This window comes from Gopherus flavomarginatus, chromosome 11 (assembly GCF_025201925.1).
Source record: "Gopherus flavomarginatus isolate rGopFla2 chromosome 11, rGopFla2.mat.asm, whole genome shotgun sequence".
NCBI classification, from domain to species: domain Eukaryota; kingdom Metazoa; phylum Chordata; order Testudines; family Testudinidae; genus Gopherus; species Gopherus flavomarginatus.
This window is the reverse complement of record NC_066627.1, coordinates 4,983,767-5,002,436: the sequence shown is the minus strand read 5'-3', so window position 1 is coordinate 5,002,436 and position 18,670 is coordinate 4,983,767. Positions and strand designations below refer to the sequence as shown.

Here is an 18,670-nt window from a genome sequence, read left to right as displayed (position 1 = left end):
GAGGAGGCCTGGAATTACTTTAAGTCACAGCTGCGGAGACTGTCGGAAGCCTGCATCCCGAGAAAGGGGAAAAGAACCATGGGCAGGAGTTGCAGGCCAAACTGGATGAGCAAGCAACTCAGAGAGGGGATTAGACAAAAGCAGAAAGCTTACAGGGAGTGGAAGGAAGGCAGGATCAGTAAAGAAAGCTACCTTGCCGAGGTCAGAACATGTAGGGATAAAGTGAGGAAGGCTAAAAGCCGCATTGAACTGGAACTTGCAAAGGGAATCAAAACCAATAGTAAAAGGTTCTACAGCCACATAAATAAGAAGAAAACAAAGAAAGAAGAAGTGGGGCCGCTATACACTGAGGATGGAATGGAGGTTAAGGATAACCTAGGCATGGCCCAACATCTAAACAAGTACTTTGCCTCGGTTTTTAATAAGACTAGTGAGGAACCTTGCGATGATGGAGGGATGATAAACGGGAATGTGGATATGGAAGTGGATATTACTGCAACTGAGGTAGAGGCCGTACTTGAACAACTTGATGGGTCGAAGTCGGAGGGCCCGGATAATCTCCACCCGAGGATATTAAAGGAACTGGCGCGTGAAATTGCGAGCCCGTTAGCGAGAATTTTTAAGCAATCGATAATCTCGGGTGTTGTGCCGTATGACTGGAGGATTGCTAATGTAGTTCCTATTTTTAAGAAAGGGAAAAAGAGTGATCCGGGTAATTATAGGCCTGTTAGCTTGACGTCTGTAGTATGTAAGGTCTTGGAAAAAATTTTAAGGGAGAAAGTAGTTAAGGACATAGAGGTCAATGGTAATTGGGACGAATTGCAACACGGATTTACTAAAGGTAGATTGTGCCAAACCAATCTGATCTCCTTCTTTGAGAAGGTGACGGATTACTTAGATAAAGGAAATGCGGTAGATATAATTTACCTAGATTTCAGTAAGGCGTTCGACACGGTTCCGCACGGGGAGCTGTTAGTTAAATTGGAAAAGCTGGGAGTGAATATGAAAGTTGTAAGGTGGATAAGGAACTGGTTAAAGGGGAGACTCCAGAGGGTCGTATTGAAAGGTGAACTGTCGGACTGGAAGGAGGTCACCAGTGGAGTCCCTCAAGGATCGGTTTTGGGACCGATCTTATTTAACCTTTTTATTACTGACCTTGGCACAAAGAGCGGGAATGTGCTAATAAAGTTCGCGGATGACACGAAGCTGGGGGGTATTGCTAACACGGAGAAGGACAGGGATACTATTCAAGAAGATCTGAACCACCTTGTAAACTGGAGTAATAGGAATAGGATGAAATACAACAGCGAAAAGTGCAAGGTCATGCATTTAGGAATTAATAATAAGAATTTTGGATATACGTTGGGGGCGCATCAGTTGGAAGCGACGGAGGAAGAGAAGGACCTTGGGGTACTGGTTGATAGCAGGATGACTATGAGTCGCCAATGTGATACGGCTGTTAAAAAAGCAAATGCGATTTTGGGATGCATCAGGCGGGGTATTTCCTGCAAGGATAAGGAGGTGTTAGTACCGTTGTATACGGCGTTGGTGAGACCCCATCTGGAATACTGTGTGCAGTTCTGGTGTCCCATGTTCAAGAAGGATGAATTCAAACTGGAACAGGTTCAGAGACGGGCTACGAGGATGATCCGAGGAATGGAAAAACTGCCTTATGAAAGGAGACTCAAAGAGCTTGGCTTGTTTAGCCTGGCCAAAAGAAGGCTGAGGGGGGATATGCTCGCACTATATAAATATATCAAGGGGGTTAACGTTAGGGAGGGAGAGGAATTATTTAAGCTTAGTACTAATGTAGCCACGAGGACGAATGGGTATAAACTGGATATTAGGAAGTTTAGACTTGAAATTAGACGAAGGTTTCTGACCATTAGGGGAGTGAAGTTCTGGAATAGCCTTCCGAGGGAAGTAGTAGGGGCAAAAGACTTTCCTGGCTTTAAGACAAAGCTTGATAAGTATATGGAGGGGATGTTATGATAGGATCGTTAATTTGGACAATTGATCTTGAATTACCACCAGACAGGTCTGCTCAGTGGTCTGCGGGGAGATGTTGCATGCGATGGGTACTGAGTTGCTGCGGAGAACTCCTTCTTGGGTGCTGGCTGGTGACTCTTGCCCACATGCTCAGGGTTTAGCTGATCGCCATATTTGGGGTCGGGAAGGAATTTTCCTCCAGGGCGGATTGGCAGGTGCCCTGGAGGTTTTTCGCCTTCCCCTGCAGCGTGGGGCACGGGTCGCTTGCTGGTGGTGTCTCTGCAGCTTGAGGTCTTCAAACCATTTTTGAGGATTTCAATAACTCGGTCCTGGGATAGGAGTTGTATAAAATTGGATGGGTGGGGTTCTGTGGCCTGCCTTGTGCAGGAGGTCAGACTAGATGATCAGATTGGTCCCTTCTGACCTATGAGTCTATGAGTCTATGAGTCACAAGTACCTACTCAGTTTGTGCATTGTCAGTTCTTTGTCCCATGGGATTCATTACAAGAATGTAACTTTTAAAGGTTATGCCGTGATTCATTCCCACTAGGGCAGAACTTGGGAGGAATTAATTCAGTGTTGTTAAGATTTTCTCTGTCTGACCTTCAGTTTGTATTGGGATGAATGATCCAACTTCTCTTTCTTGTTTGCTTTCTCAGCAATTGCATTATTTTCTTACCTCAGACAATCCTGAAGGCACATTAGGCTGCAGGTGCAATGCTGCAAGACCTTTTGAAATGTTTCATTAATACTGGTTTCAGGAATGGCAGAGAGGCTCAACAAACATAAACGCCCAGATCCGCAGATGGTGTCAATTGGCAAACTGCTGTGTAGCCGGGCCCATTTACATGAGCTGAACATCTGAACTGCGAAATCTCGTTTGATGTTTATTCCTCCATCCCAGTTTTCATTCTTTAACACCCAAATCCTGTTTTATATTCCAAGATGATGGTTAATATGCAGAAATCTGCGAGATGTGTACCCGACTGGGAAATGAACTGCTTTATATGGCGGCATAGCAGCTTCAGTATACTCACAGTTGTGTCATGCCTACAGGTTAAGATTGGACCATTCTAAGAACACTGCCATTGACATGCTTTCTTTTCACTTCATGCTTTGACCTTTGGTGGTCTTCAGCTGGGTTCAAGGTAGGGTTAGTGACCCAAATTTAGGGTCCTTTGAACTAGAAGTCGCATAGATAAAAGTCCTGGGGAAAAAAGCAATTTTTTATAAAGTAATTTAAGCTAAGGGATTGCAGAGATAAAAGGTTTCTAGGGCTGTTTTTGTGCACAGTGCTGGAGCTCAGACTGTTACTGTGATACGGGTCAATCTGCCCAGTTTATTCCCTCAGGCTTCAGGTCCCGCACTGTATTTAAGGAAAGGTACCCTGTGAACAGTCCGTATGCACTAGCACAGAGAAAGGGCCCTAGCTTTCCATTCCAACCATGTTACATGCTTTAAAGCTTAACTCTTGTAAGTGCTCTAAAATCCATACAGTCACTCGGATTGTTTTCAAATTTGGTGTCTCTCATCATGGGATAGGGGAGCATTAGTGATCCAAATCTGGGGTCATTGCACCACGGGGTTCCTGAGTTGTCGTTGTCTACCCCAATTCCCTTTTGCTGCCTTGTGCCAAGAAAAGGAGAGGCCTTGATGAGTGGTGGAATCGCAGAGATCGCTGAGAATGACAGCTGTGAATTCACTCCTCAGTCAATGGAACTAAGGAGCAGTTAATCACAAGCCCCCCCACAAATGGAGTGCTGGAACTCATGGCAGGATGACAACTGGCTCTTCAATCCTTGCCCTTAGCGATTCCATGCAAAGGGCATGTATGCCACAAGCTGCTCTGGACTGTAGCTGGCCTGCTGGGCAGAGTCCTCAGATTTGTTACGTGCAGAGAACTCAGTGAGCCCTGCCCATTCTCCTTCCTTTCACACCCTGACCTCAGTAAGTCCTGATCATCCCGTCCTCTTGAGCCCTGCCCTCAGTAATGCCTCTGCATCCCCGACCCCTTTTCCCTCTGCCCCCAGGCACCTCAGCTGAATACCAGTGCTTTTCAAATATTACTACCAGAAATAGCACGGAGCTGTTCTCTCAGTGCGGTGTTGATCAGGAGGTCTTACAGGAGTTCAGACAGTTTTAACTCGGTTTTGGGACCAGAAAATCCAAGTCTCATACACATTTACTGTAGCTCTGTTCAGGAAGAAGGGCCCATTGTTACCTAAATATTTTTCAGTGCAGAACAGCCTCTTTGGTAATTAACCTTTGAAGACATAGAAACTGATAAGAAAACCAGGAATCGCAATATTTTTTTGAAAATTTACAAAAATATATTTGTATTTCAAAATATGCTTAACGAACTGGGTTTTTTCTCTTACAGTAAAATTTTGTTTTTTTTTTCTTTTTACAGAATTTTAACTTTCTTTCTTAGAAAAAAGAAGGAAATGTGGAAAAATCAAAATGTGCATATTTTGAATTAAAAGGATAATTAAAAAAAAACCATCAAAAAGGCTTCCCATTGTACTCCCAGTCTATAGCAGCAGTAGCAGGAAAAGGAAGCAAAGATAACTTCCGTTTAACCTGTGAAGTTAGAGAGAGAAATATAATGTAGACCAAACTAAAACCAATTTGTTTTGAAAGTAAGTTGTGAATATAATTAAAAAATTCTGATGAGACTTCACACGATAAATGCAGATAAGTAGTGTGTGTATATATATATATATGGGATAAAAGAATTAATCCTGAGATAAAAGAATGATCTTATTCTCTACTGGAATATTTGATAGTATTTTCTTCATCGCAATCAGTTCATTAGTTATGACACAATGTATTCAACAGATTCTTTTTTAAGAAGATATTGATTTTCATGGATTTCTCATTAGTTGAAATCATTCTTAGAATAATTTCGACCAGCAGCTCTCAGTGTCAAAGCCCCAGCTGGTGGAAGACATTGAGTGAGATGCAAACATTTCCTCCCGCTGGGGACCTGGCCCATTTACCCAGATGGAGCTATGCCTTATTTCCACTGACTGCTTTTTTTCTTTATATCAAGGTTCTGGCCAGGGCCACCCAGAGGATTCAGGGGGCCTGGGGTCTTCCTGACGTCGAATTGCCGGCGAAGACCCGGCACTTTGGCTGCAGATCCAAGGGCAGAAGACCCCCCCACCGCAGATGTTCAGGGCACTTTGGCAGCGGGTCCTGGAGCGGAAGGACCCCCCGCCACTGAATTGCCTCCAAAGACCCGGAGCGGAAGAAGCTCTGGCGGCCCTGGCCCCACGAGAGTTTCCGGGGCCCCCAGAGTGAGTGAAGGACCCCACTCCAGGGGCCCCAAAAAGAGGAAAACATGATGATAATAGTTATGATGTAATCTTAGTACTAACTCCATGTTAACTGATACATGTGCTTGGACACTTTCTTTGTTTACCAAATTCCAGACTGTGTTCTCAGTCCCAGTGGTGAGTGTCCTGCTGCAGCAAAACACCTGCCCTCCCCCAGTGGTTATCCCCAGTTTCAGGTGTTTGGGCATGAACAGTAACAACCTACACTCTCAGAATGTCCCCCGTTAACAACTGTCTCCGTTTATCAGCCTGAAGCCCTGATGGTGCCCACCTGACGCTAGCCACAGATTCCTCATGTGCTCCAGAGGTTCAGGATTGGGAAGAATGTGGATTCTCTGGGAGTCCAGGGGTTCTAACAGTCCAGGTTTCTCATTGGGGGTGTGTGTCTGTCACATTCTGGGGTGCAATCCAGACCAGGGAGCGTTTGAGTCACCACCTGCTCCATAACCCTGGGTGCCTCACAATGCTTTGCTGTGGTAGCTCCCAACCTGGGACACTCACAACCAGCCTAGCAGCATGCGAGATGCACCCTGAGTGTCTGTGTAGAGGTGCAGCACTGGCCCCTTATCTCTGACCCCAGCAGCCTGTCAGCAACGCACCAGACATATTGTGGCTTCCACCAGCCTCGGTTGCTACTTGCAGGTTGACCCCAGTACACTCCCGGTCCCAAATTTCCCCCAAATCCATGTTCTGCACTGTCCAGCAGCTATTAAAGGTTCATTGCTCCTGTACAGAGTCAATATTCAACAGTTTGCTAGTTATACTTTAGTTACCACAGTTCAGTTGAAACACAGCATTGGATTGGTTTAGATTTCAAATAAAACCAATTTATTAACAAAAAAAACCAAGATTTTTAGTGAATTCAAATATGAGAGACCAAATTAGAAATGTTTGCCAGCAAACAAAAGTGAAAACACAGCTAAAAGTCTACATCTAAATCTAGAAAGCTTTGATTCAAGGCTTTGATTGAGATAGTCTCTCTCACCCACAGTCTTCCAGAAAAATGGTGACTGACCCTTATCTTGGTCACAACCTCTCCCAGAGGCCCAAAGTTGCTGGCTTCCTTAGGTTAAAGAGCGAGAGAGCTCAGGCAAATGTTTGGAACCCAGTTAAGAACTAGTCCATGTAGATATTAAGGTTCTTTATAGTGTAGGAATCTTGTCATTCAGCCATGAAGCCAATTAGGTAGTGTGCCTCAGTTTCCCTTCTCATACCACACATTAGATCTGCAATGTCTTTTCTTCTGTGTACAATTTCCAGATGAGTTACAGGCACTAACTGTGAACTATTAGTATCACGACATCTTTTAACATGAAGTGTGCTCTTATGTATCACTCTTAACATGTTCAAGGGTTTTTCCCAAAAGATTAGGCACATTGTAAATTTTTACAGTTCTTGGTATTAGCAACACATTAGTCACAAGAGTTAACATTAGCATTAATATTAACATCCAATTCATTGCAGTTCGCTGCTCCAGGCCAATGGGGGCGGCGGGAAGCAGCAGCCAGCACATCCCTCTGCCCGTGTCGCTTCCTGCAGCCCCCATTGGCCTGGAGTGGCAAACCACAGCCAGTGGGAGCCACAATTGGCCTAAACTGCCCACACGACGGGTAAACAAACTGGCCTGGCCTGGCGTGGTGCTGACCCTGGTGAGCCGCGTGCCACAGGTTGCCGATCCCCATTCTAAAGCAAGGCCAGCAGATTCAGACACATTTGAAAGACTTTGCCCATTAGGCACCAACACCTTTCCTCAGAAGACAGACTGTTTACTATCAACAATGGCCCATTAAAAGTCAATGGAAACAATCCCTTCTCACAGGCTTTGAAGACCTCACAAGAAATTTCTTTTCTTCTGCAATGTCCTGCCCTGCAACAGATTCTTTTGGGGATTTATTTATGTCCAGAACTGACTTTGGCACAAGAGACAAATCACCAAACTCCTTCTGAGTTTCACATACATCCAGAATCGCCTCTGGCCCATCAGGAGGATTTTCACACAACCCTCTTTCAGCTAAACTACTAGACTTCATAAGCAAACGATTAAAAGCATTCTCTTCCTTGTTACAAGTTTCCACACTGTCAGTGGGTAACATAGTCATTCACCTTCATGCTTTCCTTGGCTATGATACCACCCTGATCAGACAAGGTTGTAGCATCTTTACCCATAAACACACTAGCAACAGGCAAAATAGAAACACCAGAATCGCTTGGTCTCTGGGAGCTATTTATGACATTAACTGGATGCAACCTAATTACAATGTCATCATCCCCAGCAGACACAAATTTAGGACCACTTCCTTCCTGGCTTTAGTTGTATCCAGAATCAACTCTTGGTCAACTGATACATTTTCAACCATCATAGGCTGACAGGCTTCTTCGGTGTGCTTTACAGACAAGAAAGAGCTGGAGAAACATTCCCCTTTACCAGATAAACAGCTTGGGATATCCTTTCCTTTGTCCCAGCCCACATGGCTAGTCACAGACAATGGCTGGGAGATTAGGCTAGTTCCCTTCATGGGCAAGTCATTACCCCTAACAGACACAGGAACATTTCCTTCACTGTCACAGTTCTCCACACTGGTAACGGGTAAGGTGTAGGGATACTCATGTCCCCCAACCTTGCCTTCCAAACTGCTGATTAGACAAAGCCATCAGCAGAGAAGGATGCCTCTGCTCATCTAAACTTTATTTGCCTTCCCCTCCCTAAACCTCTGTTTTCCACATATAGTGTCTTATTACACTGAGCTATTTTAAGCACATCACTTTTATCTGGGTCAGGCTTACTTTCCCAAGCTTTACTAAGCAACAATCCATCACTCACAAAAATTCTACCCTTTTCTTCCTCAGTTAGGGCTTCAACCTGATCATCAACTTTAAAAGGAGTCATATAAAAAATGGAAACTAGGTCAGATTACAAAGGATGAATATAGGCCAACAACATGGGAATGCAGGGGCAAGATTAGAAAGGCAAAGGCACAAAATGAGCTCAAACTAGCTATGGGAATAAAGGGAAACAAGAAGACTTTTTATCAATACATTAGAAGCAAAAGGAAGACCAAGGACAGGGTAGGCCCATTGCTCAGTGAGGAGGGAGAAACAGTAACAGGAAACTTGGAAATGGCAGAGATGCTTAATGACTTCTTTGTTTCGGTCTTCACCGAGAAGTCTGAAGGAATGCCTGAAATAGTGAATGCTTATGGGAAGGGGGTAGGTTTAGAAGATAAAATAAAAGAAGAGCAACTTAAAAATCACTTAGAAAAGTTAGATGCCTGCAAGTCACCAGGACCTGATGAAATGCATCCTAGAATACTCAAGGAGCTAACAGAGGAGGTATCTGAGCCTCTAGCTATTATCTTTGGAAAGTCATGGGAGACGGAAGAGATTCCAGAAGACTGGAAAAGGGCAAATATAGAGCCCATCTATAAAAAGGGAAATAAAAACAACCCAGGAAACTACAGACCAGTTAGTTTAACTTCTGTGCCAGGGAAGATAATGGAGCAAGTAATTAAAGAAATCGTCTGCAAACACTTGAAGGTGTTAAGGTGATAGGGAATAGCCAGCATGGATTTGTAAAGAACAAATCATGTCAAACCAATCTGATAGCTTTCTTTGATAGGATAACGAGCCTTTTGGATAAGGGAGAAGCGGTGGATGTGGTATACCTAGACTTTAGTAAGGCATTTGATAAGGTCTCGCATGATATCCTTATCGATAAACTAGGCAAATACAATTTAAATGGGGCTACTATAAAGTGGGTGCATAACTGGCTGGATAACAGTACTCAGAGAGTAGTTATTAAGGGCTCCCAATCCAGCTGGAAAAGTATAACAAGTGGGGTTCTGCAGGGGTCTGTTTTGGGACCGGCTCTGTTCAATATCTTCATCAGCAACTTAGATGTTGGCATAGAAAGTACGCTTATTAAGTTTGCAGACGATACCAAACTGGGAGGGATTGCAACTGCTTTGGAAGACAGGGTCAAAATTCAAAATGATCTGGACAAATTGGAGAAATTATCTGAGGTAAACCGGATGAAGTTCAATATAGACAAATGCAAAGTGCTCTACTTAGGAAGGAACAATCAGTTTCACACATACAGAATGGGAAGAGACTGTCTAGGAAGGAGCATGGCAGAAAGAGATCTAGGGGTCATAATGGACCACAAGCTAAATATGGGTCAACAGTGTGATACTATTGCAAAAAAAGCAAACGTGATTCTGGGATGCATTAACAGGTGTGTTGTAAACACGACAAGAGAAGTCATTCTTCTGCTCTACTCTGAGCTGGTTAGGCCTCAACTGGAGTATTGTGTCCAGTTCTAGGCACCGCATTTCAAGAAAGATGTGGAGAAATTGGAGAGGGTCCAGAGAAGAGCAAAAAGAATGATTAAAGGTCTTGAGAACATGACCTATGAAGGAAGGCTGAAAGAATTGGGTTTGTTTAGCTTGGAAAAGAGAAGACTGAGAGGGGACATGATAGCAGTTTTCAGGTATCTAAAAGGGTGTCATCGGGAGGAGGGAGAAAACTTGTTCACCTTAGCCTCTAACGATAGAATAAGAAGCAATGGGCTTAAACTGCAGCAAGGGAGATTTAGGTTGGACATTAGGAAAAAGTTCCTAACTGTCAGGGTAGTTAATCACTGGAATAAATTGCCTAGGGAGGTTGTGGAATCTCCATCTCTGGAGATATTTAAGAGTAGGTTAGATAAACGTCTATCAGGGATGGTCTAGACAGTATTTGTTCCTGCCGTGAGTGCAGGGGACTGGACTCGATGACCTCTCGAGGTCCCTTCCAGTCCTGGAGTCTATGAATCTATGAATCTGCTCTAGATAAACATTTCAGTTTCAGCCGGAGTGGAAAAGATCAAGGAACCAGCCTCTTATCAGAGTAGTAAGTTTTAGAAAAGAATAAATAGGTTTATGTTTATTTTCTTTTTGTGACTTTGTGCAATTAGAGAAATAATCAAACTGGTAATTTTTTTGTGTACTAAGTTTGCCCAGGGGAACATCCTTTGTGTTTTGAATTTGTTGTCTGTGAGAAGTAGCTGGTATGCTAATCTCTCCCAGAGGTTTTTTTTTTTCTTTTACCTTTCTTTTCTTTAATAAAAAGTCTATTTTTAAGAACCTGATTGATTTTTCCTTGAGTTAAAATCCAAGGGGACTGGATCTGGGCTCACCAGGAATTGGTGGGGCAAAGGAGGCAGGATGGTTAAATTCTCCTTGTGTTAAGATCCAAGGGGTTGGATCAGTGTTCACCAGGGACTTGGTGAAGTCTCTCAAGACTACTCAGGGAAGGGAGTTAGTACTTGGGAGTGGTGGCAGCAAAACCAGATCTAAGCTGGTAATTCAGTTTAGGAGTTCACATGCAGGCCCTCATATCTGTACTCTAAAGTCCAGAGGGGGGGTGAAACCTATGATAGGCATGGAGATAAACTCCTTGGGGCAGAGGTGGTGGTTTTGTTCTGTGTTTGTACAGCACCTTGCACACTGGGGTCCTGGCCCAGGGCTGGCTGTCCTAGGCACTAAAGCACAGACATAGCCATAATAAAACCAGTGAATGGCTGTTGAGGGCAAACATTCAGATCCATCTGACTCCTTTGACATCCCACCTGTGTGCGCTGAGGATCACTTCTGCGCTCTGTCATACAGCACTCTGAACTGTGCTTGTAAAAATGACATTATCTAGGCCATTTGGACACTGCCTCAGTTTACAGATCAAACTTTCATTCCCTACCTACATCTTCTGTGAGCTCAGCCTGGGACCTGAGCGTGAAGCTGTTGCAACTTCTCTGTCACCATCAACAGCAACAAATGTTCTACAGGCAAAACCAAGTTTTAAGTGAGTCCTGTGCAGCCCCCTCTCTATCACACCCTGCCCTCATGGACCCCTGTGCACTACTGCTGCTTTCAGTCATGTTGCAAAGGCGTCATTGATGAAAAATTAGTTCACAATTATGTTGACTCTATTCCAGCCAAGAAGAACCTTCAGCCACTTTCCCAGATCTGTGTTCACTGAGAAGGGCTGGCAGGAGAACAGTATTTCCAATTTATTTATTGCTGAAAACATGACTCGTCTACCCAAGAATCAGGCTAGAGATAACGAGGTTAGTTCAATTAGGGAGGAAGAGGCCCTCGTCTATCAGTTGAGGTGTGAACACCAAGGGAGGAGAAACTGTTTTTGTAGTTGGCTAGCCATTCACAGTCTTTGTTTAATCCTGAGCTGATGTCAAATTTGCAGATGAACTGAAGCTCGGCAGTTTCTCTTTGAAGTCTGGTCCTGAAGTTTTTTTGCTGCAGGATGGCTACCTTTAAATCTGCTATTGTGTGTCCTTGGTGTTCCCACTTCAACTGCTAGAAAAGGGCCTCATCCTCCCTGATTGAACTAACCTCATTATCTCTAGCCTAATTCTTGCCTGCATATTTATATCTGTCTCTGGAAATTTCCACTACATGCATCCGATAAAGTGGGTATTCACCCACAAAAGCTCATGCTCCAATAAGTCTATTGGTCTATAAAGTGCCACAGGACTCTTTGCTGCTTTTACAAGGATTACGCATCAAAAATAGCTTTCTTGAGGTCCAGCTTAAAGGTTACAAGCAAAACAAAAACAAAGGGGGTTAGCACAGAGGACTACACAAGCCATAAAGAAATAAAAATAGACAAACCTAATCATGTCTTCCTAGATATTTCTTGATCTACTTTCAAAGGAGTAGTTTCCAGGTATTATACTGATGATTTTTTCATACCTAGCCCAAGATTCTTACAGCATAGCTCTGCCCTGTCTGCCTCTCCCCCAGAGAACAACAACAGACAGACAAAAGAGGAGTCTTTGTTTCAATTTTAAAAAGTTCTAGCCTTCCTATTGGCTCTTTTGGCTGGGTGCCCACTCACGTCCTTTTACCTATGCATCGCAGTGAGACTTTTAACCCTTTACAGGTAGAGCGAACAGCTACTAAGAGGGATTTTATAGCTACTGGCTGGTTGGGTGCCCATAAAAGGGAGCTGCCCCCCCCCCCTTCATTTATCGCAGGCTATTAGGACTACAATTTCCCAGGTCATCTCAATGACCCTTTTTAAAAATTAGCACGTCATTAGCTTTCTTCCAATCTTTGAGAACTTCCCCAGTGCTCCAGGACTTATCAGGTTGTCACAAGGAGGATATTTGGGAAATGAGATGACAGGGGTATTTGTCTAGCATCTCAATGAAGGAAATCCCAAGTCTCTTGGTGGCAGCCAAAATAGATGAGGGTGGTCTAGCCTAGTGGTCAGAGCGGGTATCTATAGTCCAGAACCAAAGCCAGGGGTGAAACCATAGGGCAGGAACTGCAGCAAGCAGAGTAACAGGCAAGGAGGGGCTCAAAGCAGGGGTAGGATAAATGCAAGGCTGGTTGCAAGGCAGGGGCTGTAGGAACGAGGTAACGCAGGAACAGGCCCAGTGATGAGCACGAGCATGGGAAATCTAGTGAGCCAGCTTGCTGACCTCTGCAGCCAATCGGGTGGTGTGGCTAAACAGGAGACTTGCGGCAGGACAGCTGTACAGCTCCCCTGGGTTCTCTTCACGTGTCTGAGAGAGAAGCCTGACCAAAGGGTTAGAGGTGGGGAGAAGTAGTCAAGGCTTCTTGGGATTATGCCAGGTCCAGGAAGTGAGTTGGGTATAGTGGAGAGGAACAAGGGGAATATGAAAATGCTGAAGAACTTTGATGATCTCTGACTGAAAAGTGAACTTCAAATTTGATTCCATTTTGGACTCAATTAACGTCTCCAAATTTCAGTATTTTAGCTCAACAGGAGCATGATCAAATTATTGTGTCAGTGAGGGACCTGGTCTAATTATTTCAGTTAGAATATTCTTTTTCTTCATTTCACTGGGTATTCAGTATCAGTTGTGATGAGTTCCTTATACATGCTTTGAACAGAATAGAATAGACCCACCTGTAGTAGTTTAGAATAAAATGGAATAGGTTAGAATAGATCATTCTGTACTCATTTGAAATACAATAGAATAGACACAACTGTACGAAAAGAATAGAATAGAATAGAATAGAATAGACCTACCTCAACTAATTTACAATTCAACAAAATAGATCCACATGTAAAACTTCGAATAGGTATGGAGTAAAATAGAATTCAAACTTGTAAGGTTGTGGGATGGCCTATTTCAGAAAATCTTCTTCCACTTTAGAATTACCCACCGTATTTCCCAACAGAATCTAAATGGTTTGACCTTGTGGACCTTCACACCAACTTCGCTTTTCAGAGGCTCTCTATCTATTTTTCTGTTTCGGTGCTTAGCTCCTGGTCTCCATCTCCAAGGCAGAGAAATATGGTCTTTCAAAAGCACTTCAGGTTGTTTTTTTTTACTACTTCTGGTCCATATTTCTCCTGTTGTACTTTCACCTCTTTTTCTAAGTAAAAATGAAAGAGAGGAGGAGAAAACGGGGAACAGAAGGAAAGCCCAAAGAGTAACTTCATTCTATTTTAATTTTACAATTTTTATTTTTATCTCTTCAAAGTTCTGGAACAGGTGTGATAATATTTTTCACTTTATATTCAAATTTCAATAAAAAGATGCCTTAATTTTGTTTTCATAAAAAAAAAGGTTGAAGATCTCAGTCTAAAATTAGACTTTTACACTAGGTTTCTGAGACACAGTAACCAACAAAAAATGTAAGTTTAACTTGTGATGCTAGGAACAGAAACATAAAGGTTGAATTAATTAATTCATATTGCTAACAAATCATATGAGAAATGCAACAAGAAAATGTGGATGAGCAAAAAGACTGAGCCATACGATATGAGAACACTATATTCAGCTGTGGGACAATTCTACAGTAAAATCTGCATTTCAATTAAGAAATATTGATGATACATATTTTTTCAACATATTTGAGAAAGTTGTTTCTTCTCCTGAGGAGACTCTGATATGTAGGATTTTGTTTTCAGTATTTGAAAATATTCATAGGTTTGAAAAACAAAATATCTGCAGTCTCAATCTTCAGCAGGTGGAAAACATTTCAGTGAGTTGAACTGTTTTTCATAAGCCGGGCACCTGGCACATTGACTCCAATGGATTTATGAAGCTTTACATCTGCTGGGAGTCTAATCCATTGATTCCAATACAGCTACACTGATTTAAACCAGGCAAGCTTCATTGGCTCCATGGAGCTATAGTGCTTTGAACAAGTTGGCCCCAGAGATTTCAACGGAGGTTGTTACTGTTGGTCTTTAATTTATTCTTGAACATAGTTTTTCAGGTGTATGCGGTATGTGATCTCTTTGATGGGACACGCATTTCACATGGAGAATACAACTACCCTCTGATGTGCTGAGGTCTGGTTTCTAATCAAAACAATCAAAGACAAACGATGCCTTGAGTTCCCTCCCTGAGAACAGGATTCTGTTCATCAGTCTCCTGATGGCTTTTTTCATCTCGGTGTTTCTCAGTGTGTAGACAATTGGGTTCAGCATCGGGCTGATTACAGTGAAAAAGATGGAGGCCACTTTGTCCAGGGTGAACTTCTTGAAGGGCCGAGCATAGATGAAGATGCTGGGTATGAACAGTAAACAGACCATGATAATCTGGGCTCCACAGGTGGACAGAGCCTTGCGCTTCCCTTCTGTGACATGTGTCCTGATCTTGACTAAGATGATGATGTAGGAAATTAGCAGACAAATTAATTGTATGATGAGGAGCACTCCACCATTGAAGACCATCTGCAGTTCGACTACATGGGTATCAGCACAAGCCAGTTTGATGACCTGTGGGACATCACAGTAGAAATTGTCCAGAATGTTTGGCCCACAGAAGGGTAGCTGGATGAGCAATCCAATCTGAACAGCAGAGTGAGCCAACCCACCCAGCCATGACAGTGCCACCAGCCCCATGCACACACCCCTGTTCAAGATAGTGAGGTATCTCAGTGGTTTACATATGGCCACGTACCGATCTATCGCCATCACCACAAGAAAAAATACGATCGCGCTCCCGATCAAATGGAAAAAGAACATCTGGAGGATGCACTGATTGAAGGGTACTGTTTTACGCTTGGAGAGGAGACCAGACAGCAAGTTGGGAGCACTGACTGATGATTCACTGACATCCATGAAAGGTAGGTTGGCCAGCAGGAAGTACATGGGGGTGTGGAGTCGGTGGTCGGCGATCACTGTGATGATGATGATGATGAAGTTTCCCAGCCAGGTGGCTATGTACACTATGAGGAAGAATATGGAGAGAAAATATTTCAGCTGATGAATCTGAGTGAGGCCCAAGAGAACAAATTCAGTCACTGTGGTGGTGAGGTTCTGCGGATCCATTTCATGTCTGCAAAATAACCCTGGAAATTGAACAGAATAATAACAATGGTTCAGCAGATCTGCCAGATTTTAGTATGCAATGTTCAGATTTTGGATTTTCAATCTCTTTCTTCCTTGTCTTTCACTGCTTTACTTTACCCAACTTTTTCCACTGTAAAATTCTGCATGTGAATTTTTTAAAATGTGAGATAGTGAAATAACTTTTCTCTCACAATTTGTATGATGATGATTAAGAAAGGAATCCAAGTGAAATGTGAAAGGCAAGGTGGGAGAGGGAATATCTTTAATTGGACCAACCTCTTTTGGTGAAACAGACAAGTTTTCAAGCTCCACAGAGTTTGTCTCTTCCACCGAAGAAGATGCTCTAATCAAAGATATAACCTCTCCCACCTTGCCTCTCTCATATCCTGGGATCAACACAGCTAAAACAATACAAAAAGTAATGTAAATAAAAGGAAACATTTCATTTTAGTTTGAATTTTTTCCCATGGAAAACCATAAATTTCCTTCACAAAGGCCATTTTCCCATCCAATATTTTGTTTCCATATGAACCTCTTTTTTTGACAGTGATATTTATTTTGACAGAAGAAAATTTTGATTTAAAGTTAAAGAAAGAAAATTAATTTTGTTTGACATTTTGTCATGAAAAGTTGAAAAAAAGTAAAAAACCTCACACCATCGTTCCCCTTTTCATAATCAGCCAAGATTTACTGCCAGTGGCTGTGCAGTGATGGGTTCCATTTCTGTCCTGCCATCCACATTCTCTGTGATCATAAGAACATAGGAGTGGCCATAGTCAACAGTGTGCCCTTGTTGCCAAGAAGGCTAACGGTATTTTGGGCTGTATAAGTAGGGGCATTGCCAGCAGATTGAGGGACGTTGATCATTCCCCTCTATTTGACACTGGTGAGGCCTCATCTGGAGTACTGTGTCCAGTTTTGGGCCCCACACTACAAGAAGGATGTGGAAAAATTGGAAAGAGTCCAGCGGAGGGCAACAAAAATGATTAGGGGGCTGGAGCACATGACTTATGAGGCGAGGCTGAGGGAACTGGGATTGTTTAATCTGCAGAAGAGAAGAATGAGGGGGGATTTGATAGCTGCTTTCAACTACCTGAAAGGGGGTTCCAAAGTGGATGGATCTAGACTGTTCTCAGTGGTACCTGATGACAGGACAAGGAGGAATGGTCTCAAGTTGCAGTGGGGGAGGTTTAGGTTGGATATTAGAAAAAACTGTTTCACTAGGAGGGTGGTGAAGCACTGGAATGGGTTCCCTAGGGAGGTGGTGCAATCTCCTTCCTTAGAGATTTTTAAGGCCTGGCTTGACAAAGCCCTGGCTGGGATGATTTATTTGGGGATTGGTCCTGCTTTGAGTAGGGGGTTGGACTATATGCCCTCCTGAGGTCCCTTCCAACCCTGATATTCTATGATTCTATGATAGTGAGTCAGACCAGAGGTCCATCTAGTGCAGTATCCTGTCTTCTGCATCAGGTACCCTGGGTACCCCAGAGGGAATGAACAGAACAGGTAATCATTAAGCGATCCATTCCCTGTCAACCATTCCCAGCTTCTGGAAAATCATGGGAAATCCAAACACCCTCTCAGTCTGGGATTTTCAAGTAAGAGCAAGTTAGGTGCGCAATTCCCATAAAACATCATTAGATGCTGGTGCCCAGACAAGACAAGAGTTTTCCTACTTTGCAGGAGGGTGGTGGGGTTAAATTCTTGAAGGATTGTAAGGAACTCAGACACAATGGTGTCAAATGCCGTATCAGTATTTTTGCAGACTTATTTGAATGAAGGCAATGAAGATGAAGACATTGCCCACCACTGTAACTTTCAGGTTCACTAGGCTTGTGGAGAGCTTAAATTGAGGCCATTTTAGTGGGACGTCCATGAGATTAAACGAATGACCTCATCATCTAAAAACTGGTCTCCATAAAGGAAAAGAACCCTTAGTTCAAAGCCCTGTAGCAGATACAGGAAAATCTATATGGAGCACAACCAAGAGACACACACAAAGGGAATCATTAGATTAGCCAAGGCTGCACCTTAAGCTATGTGATATAAGCCACTTTTAACCATTTGAGGACCTAAGGGCTAGATTCACAATGGGACATCGGGTTTCAGACACCTACGAAATCACTGGGATTCACAGAGCCTGAGTTTGGTGCCAGGCTCCCTATCCAATGAGGAGAGGTAGGTGCCTAAGAATCGGATTCACCAAAGCCAGTGGGCTGAGGGGCTCCCTGCCTGTGTTTGTGATGGGAGATGGCACAGGAAAGGGTGTGTGCTCTACCCCACCCTTCTCACAGAGCTTGGAGGTTGGGCTGCAGGGACCTATAGCCAGGACCCCTCTCCTGTAGCTAGGAGTCTATGCCATTTTTTTGGCAAGACAGGCCAGAGGAGGCGGCATCAGCATCCGCCAGCTTATAGTGTTTAGCCCGGTGCTTACGGCATTACCTGGGCTGTGGAAGACCCTGTTCAAACCCTTGCTCCCCAGCCACATTTCCCAACTACCTCCTCTGGCTTCATTCTGAATGGGTCCTGGTCCAGCAGGTGAGCTCTGAGCTCAGCTAATGGACCAGGCCCTGTGGGACAATAGCCATTCCTCCACCTATCTGCCCCTGCTTTGTGGGTCACAAAGCGGCTCAGGTGTCTGGATGCCTAGTGAGAGGCAGTATCACATATTCCCAGAGGCAGAAACTTAAATACCATAGGAACTTTTACATCACAAATCTAGGTGCTGAGTGCATTCAGGTGCCCACAGGGCTAGGCGGCAGCCAAGCTGGGTTTGTGAGTATGAGTGGCACCAAAATGTTGGACTTAGACTCCAAAAGTCACAGTGAGGTGCCTACATTCTTTTCTGAATTTAGCCCTTCATGTGGATCTGGGGTGTTTTCTGGGCTCTGAGGCTGGGCTTCTTAAAGGAACCCAAGAGATCTAGGGATCAAATTCCACCTTCAGTTCTGATGTGGGTCCCGTTTCACCACACCAGTCTACAGCTGCTGCAGAGCTACAGAACCTGGGAC

At 43.6% G+C, this 18,670-nt stretch overlaps 1 protein-coding gene across 1 annotated transcript; it reads right to left on the bottom strand.

Moving 5' to 3' along the window:
• Window positions 1-14,663: 14,663 nt before the first annotated feature.
• LOC127031750 (olfactory receptor 4D1-like) lies at window positions 14,664-15,638 on the bottom strand. Its single transcript, XM_050918796.1, has one exon. The coding sequence runs from the start codon at window positions 15,636-15,638 to the stop codon at window positions 14,664-14,666; it is 975 nt and encodes a 324-aa protein (XP_050774753.1).
• Window positions 15,639-18,670: the final 3,032 nt, after the last annotated feature.

Bases quoted from the DNA above. Each gene is read 5' to 3' on its own strand.
- LOC127031750 (XM_050918796.1), bottom strand. From the start codon at position 15,638: ATGGATCCGCAGAACCTCACCACCACAGTGACTGAATTTGTTCTCTTG.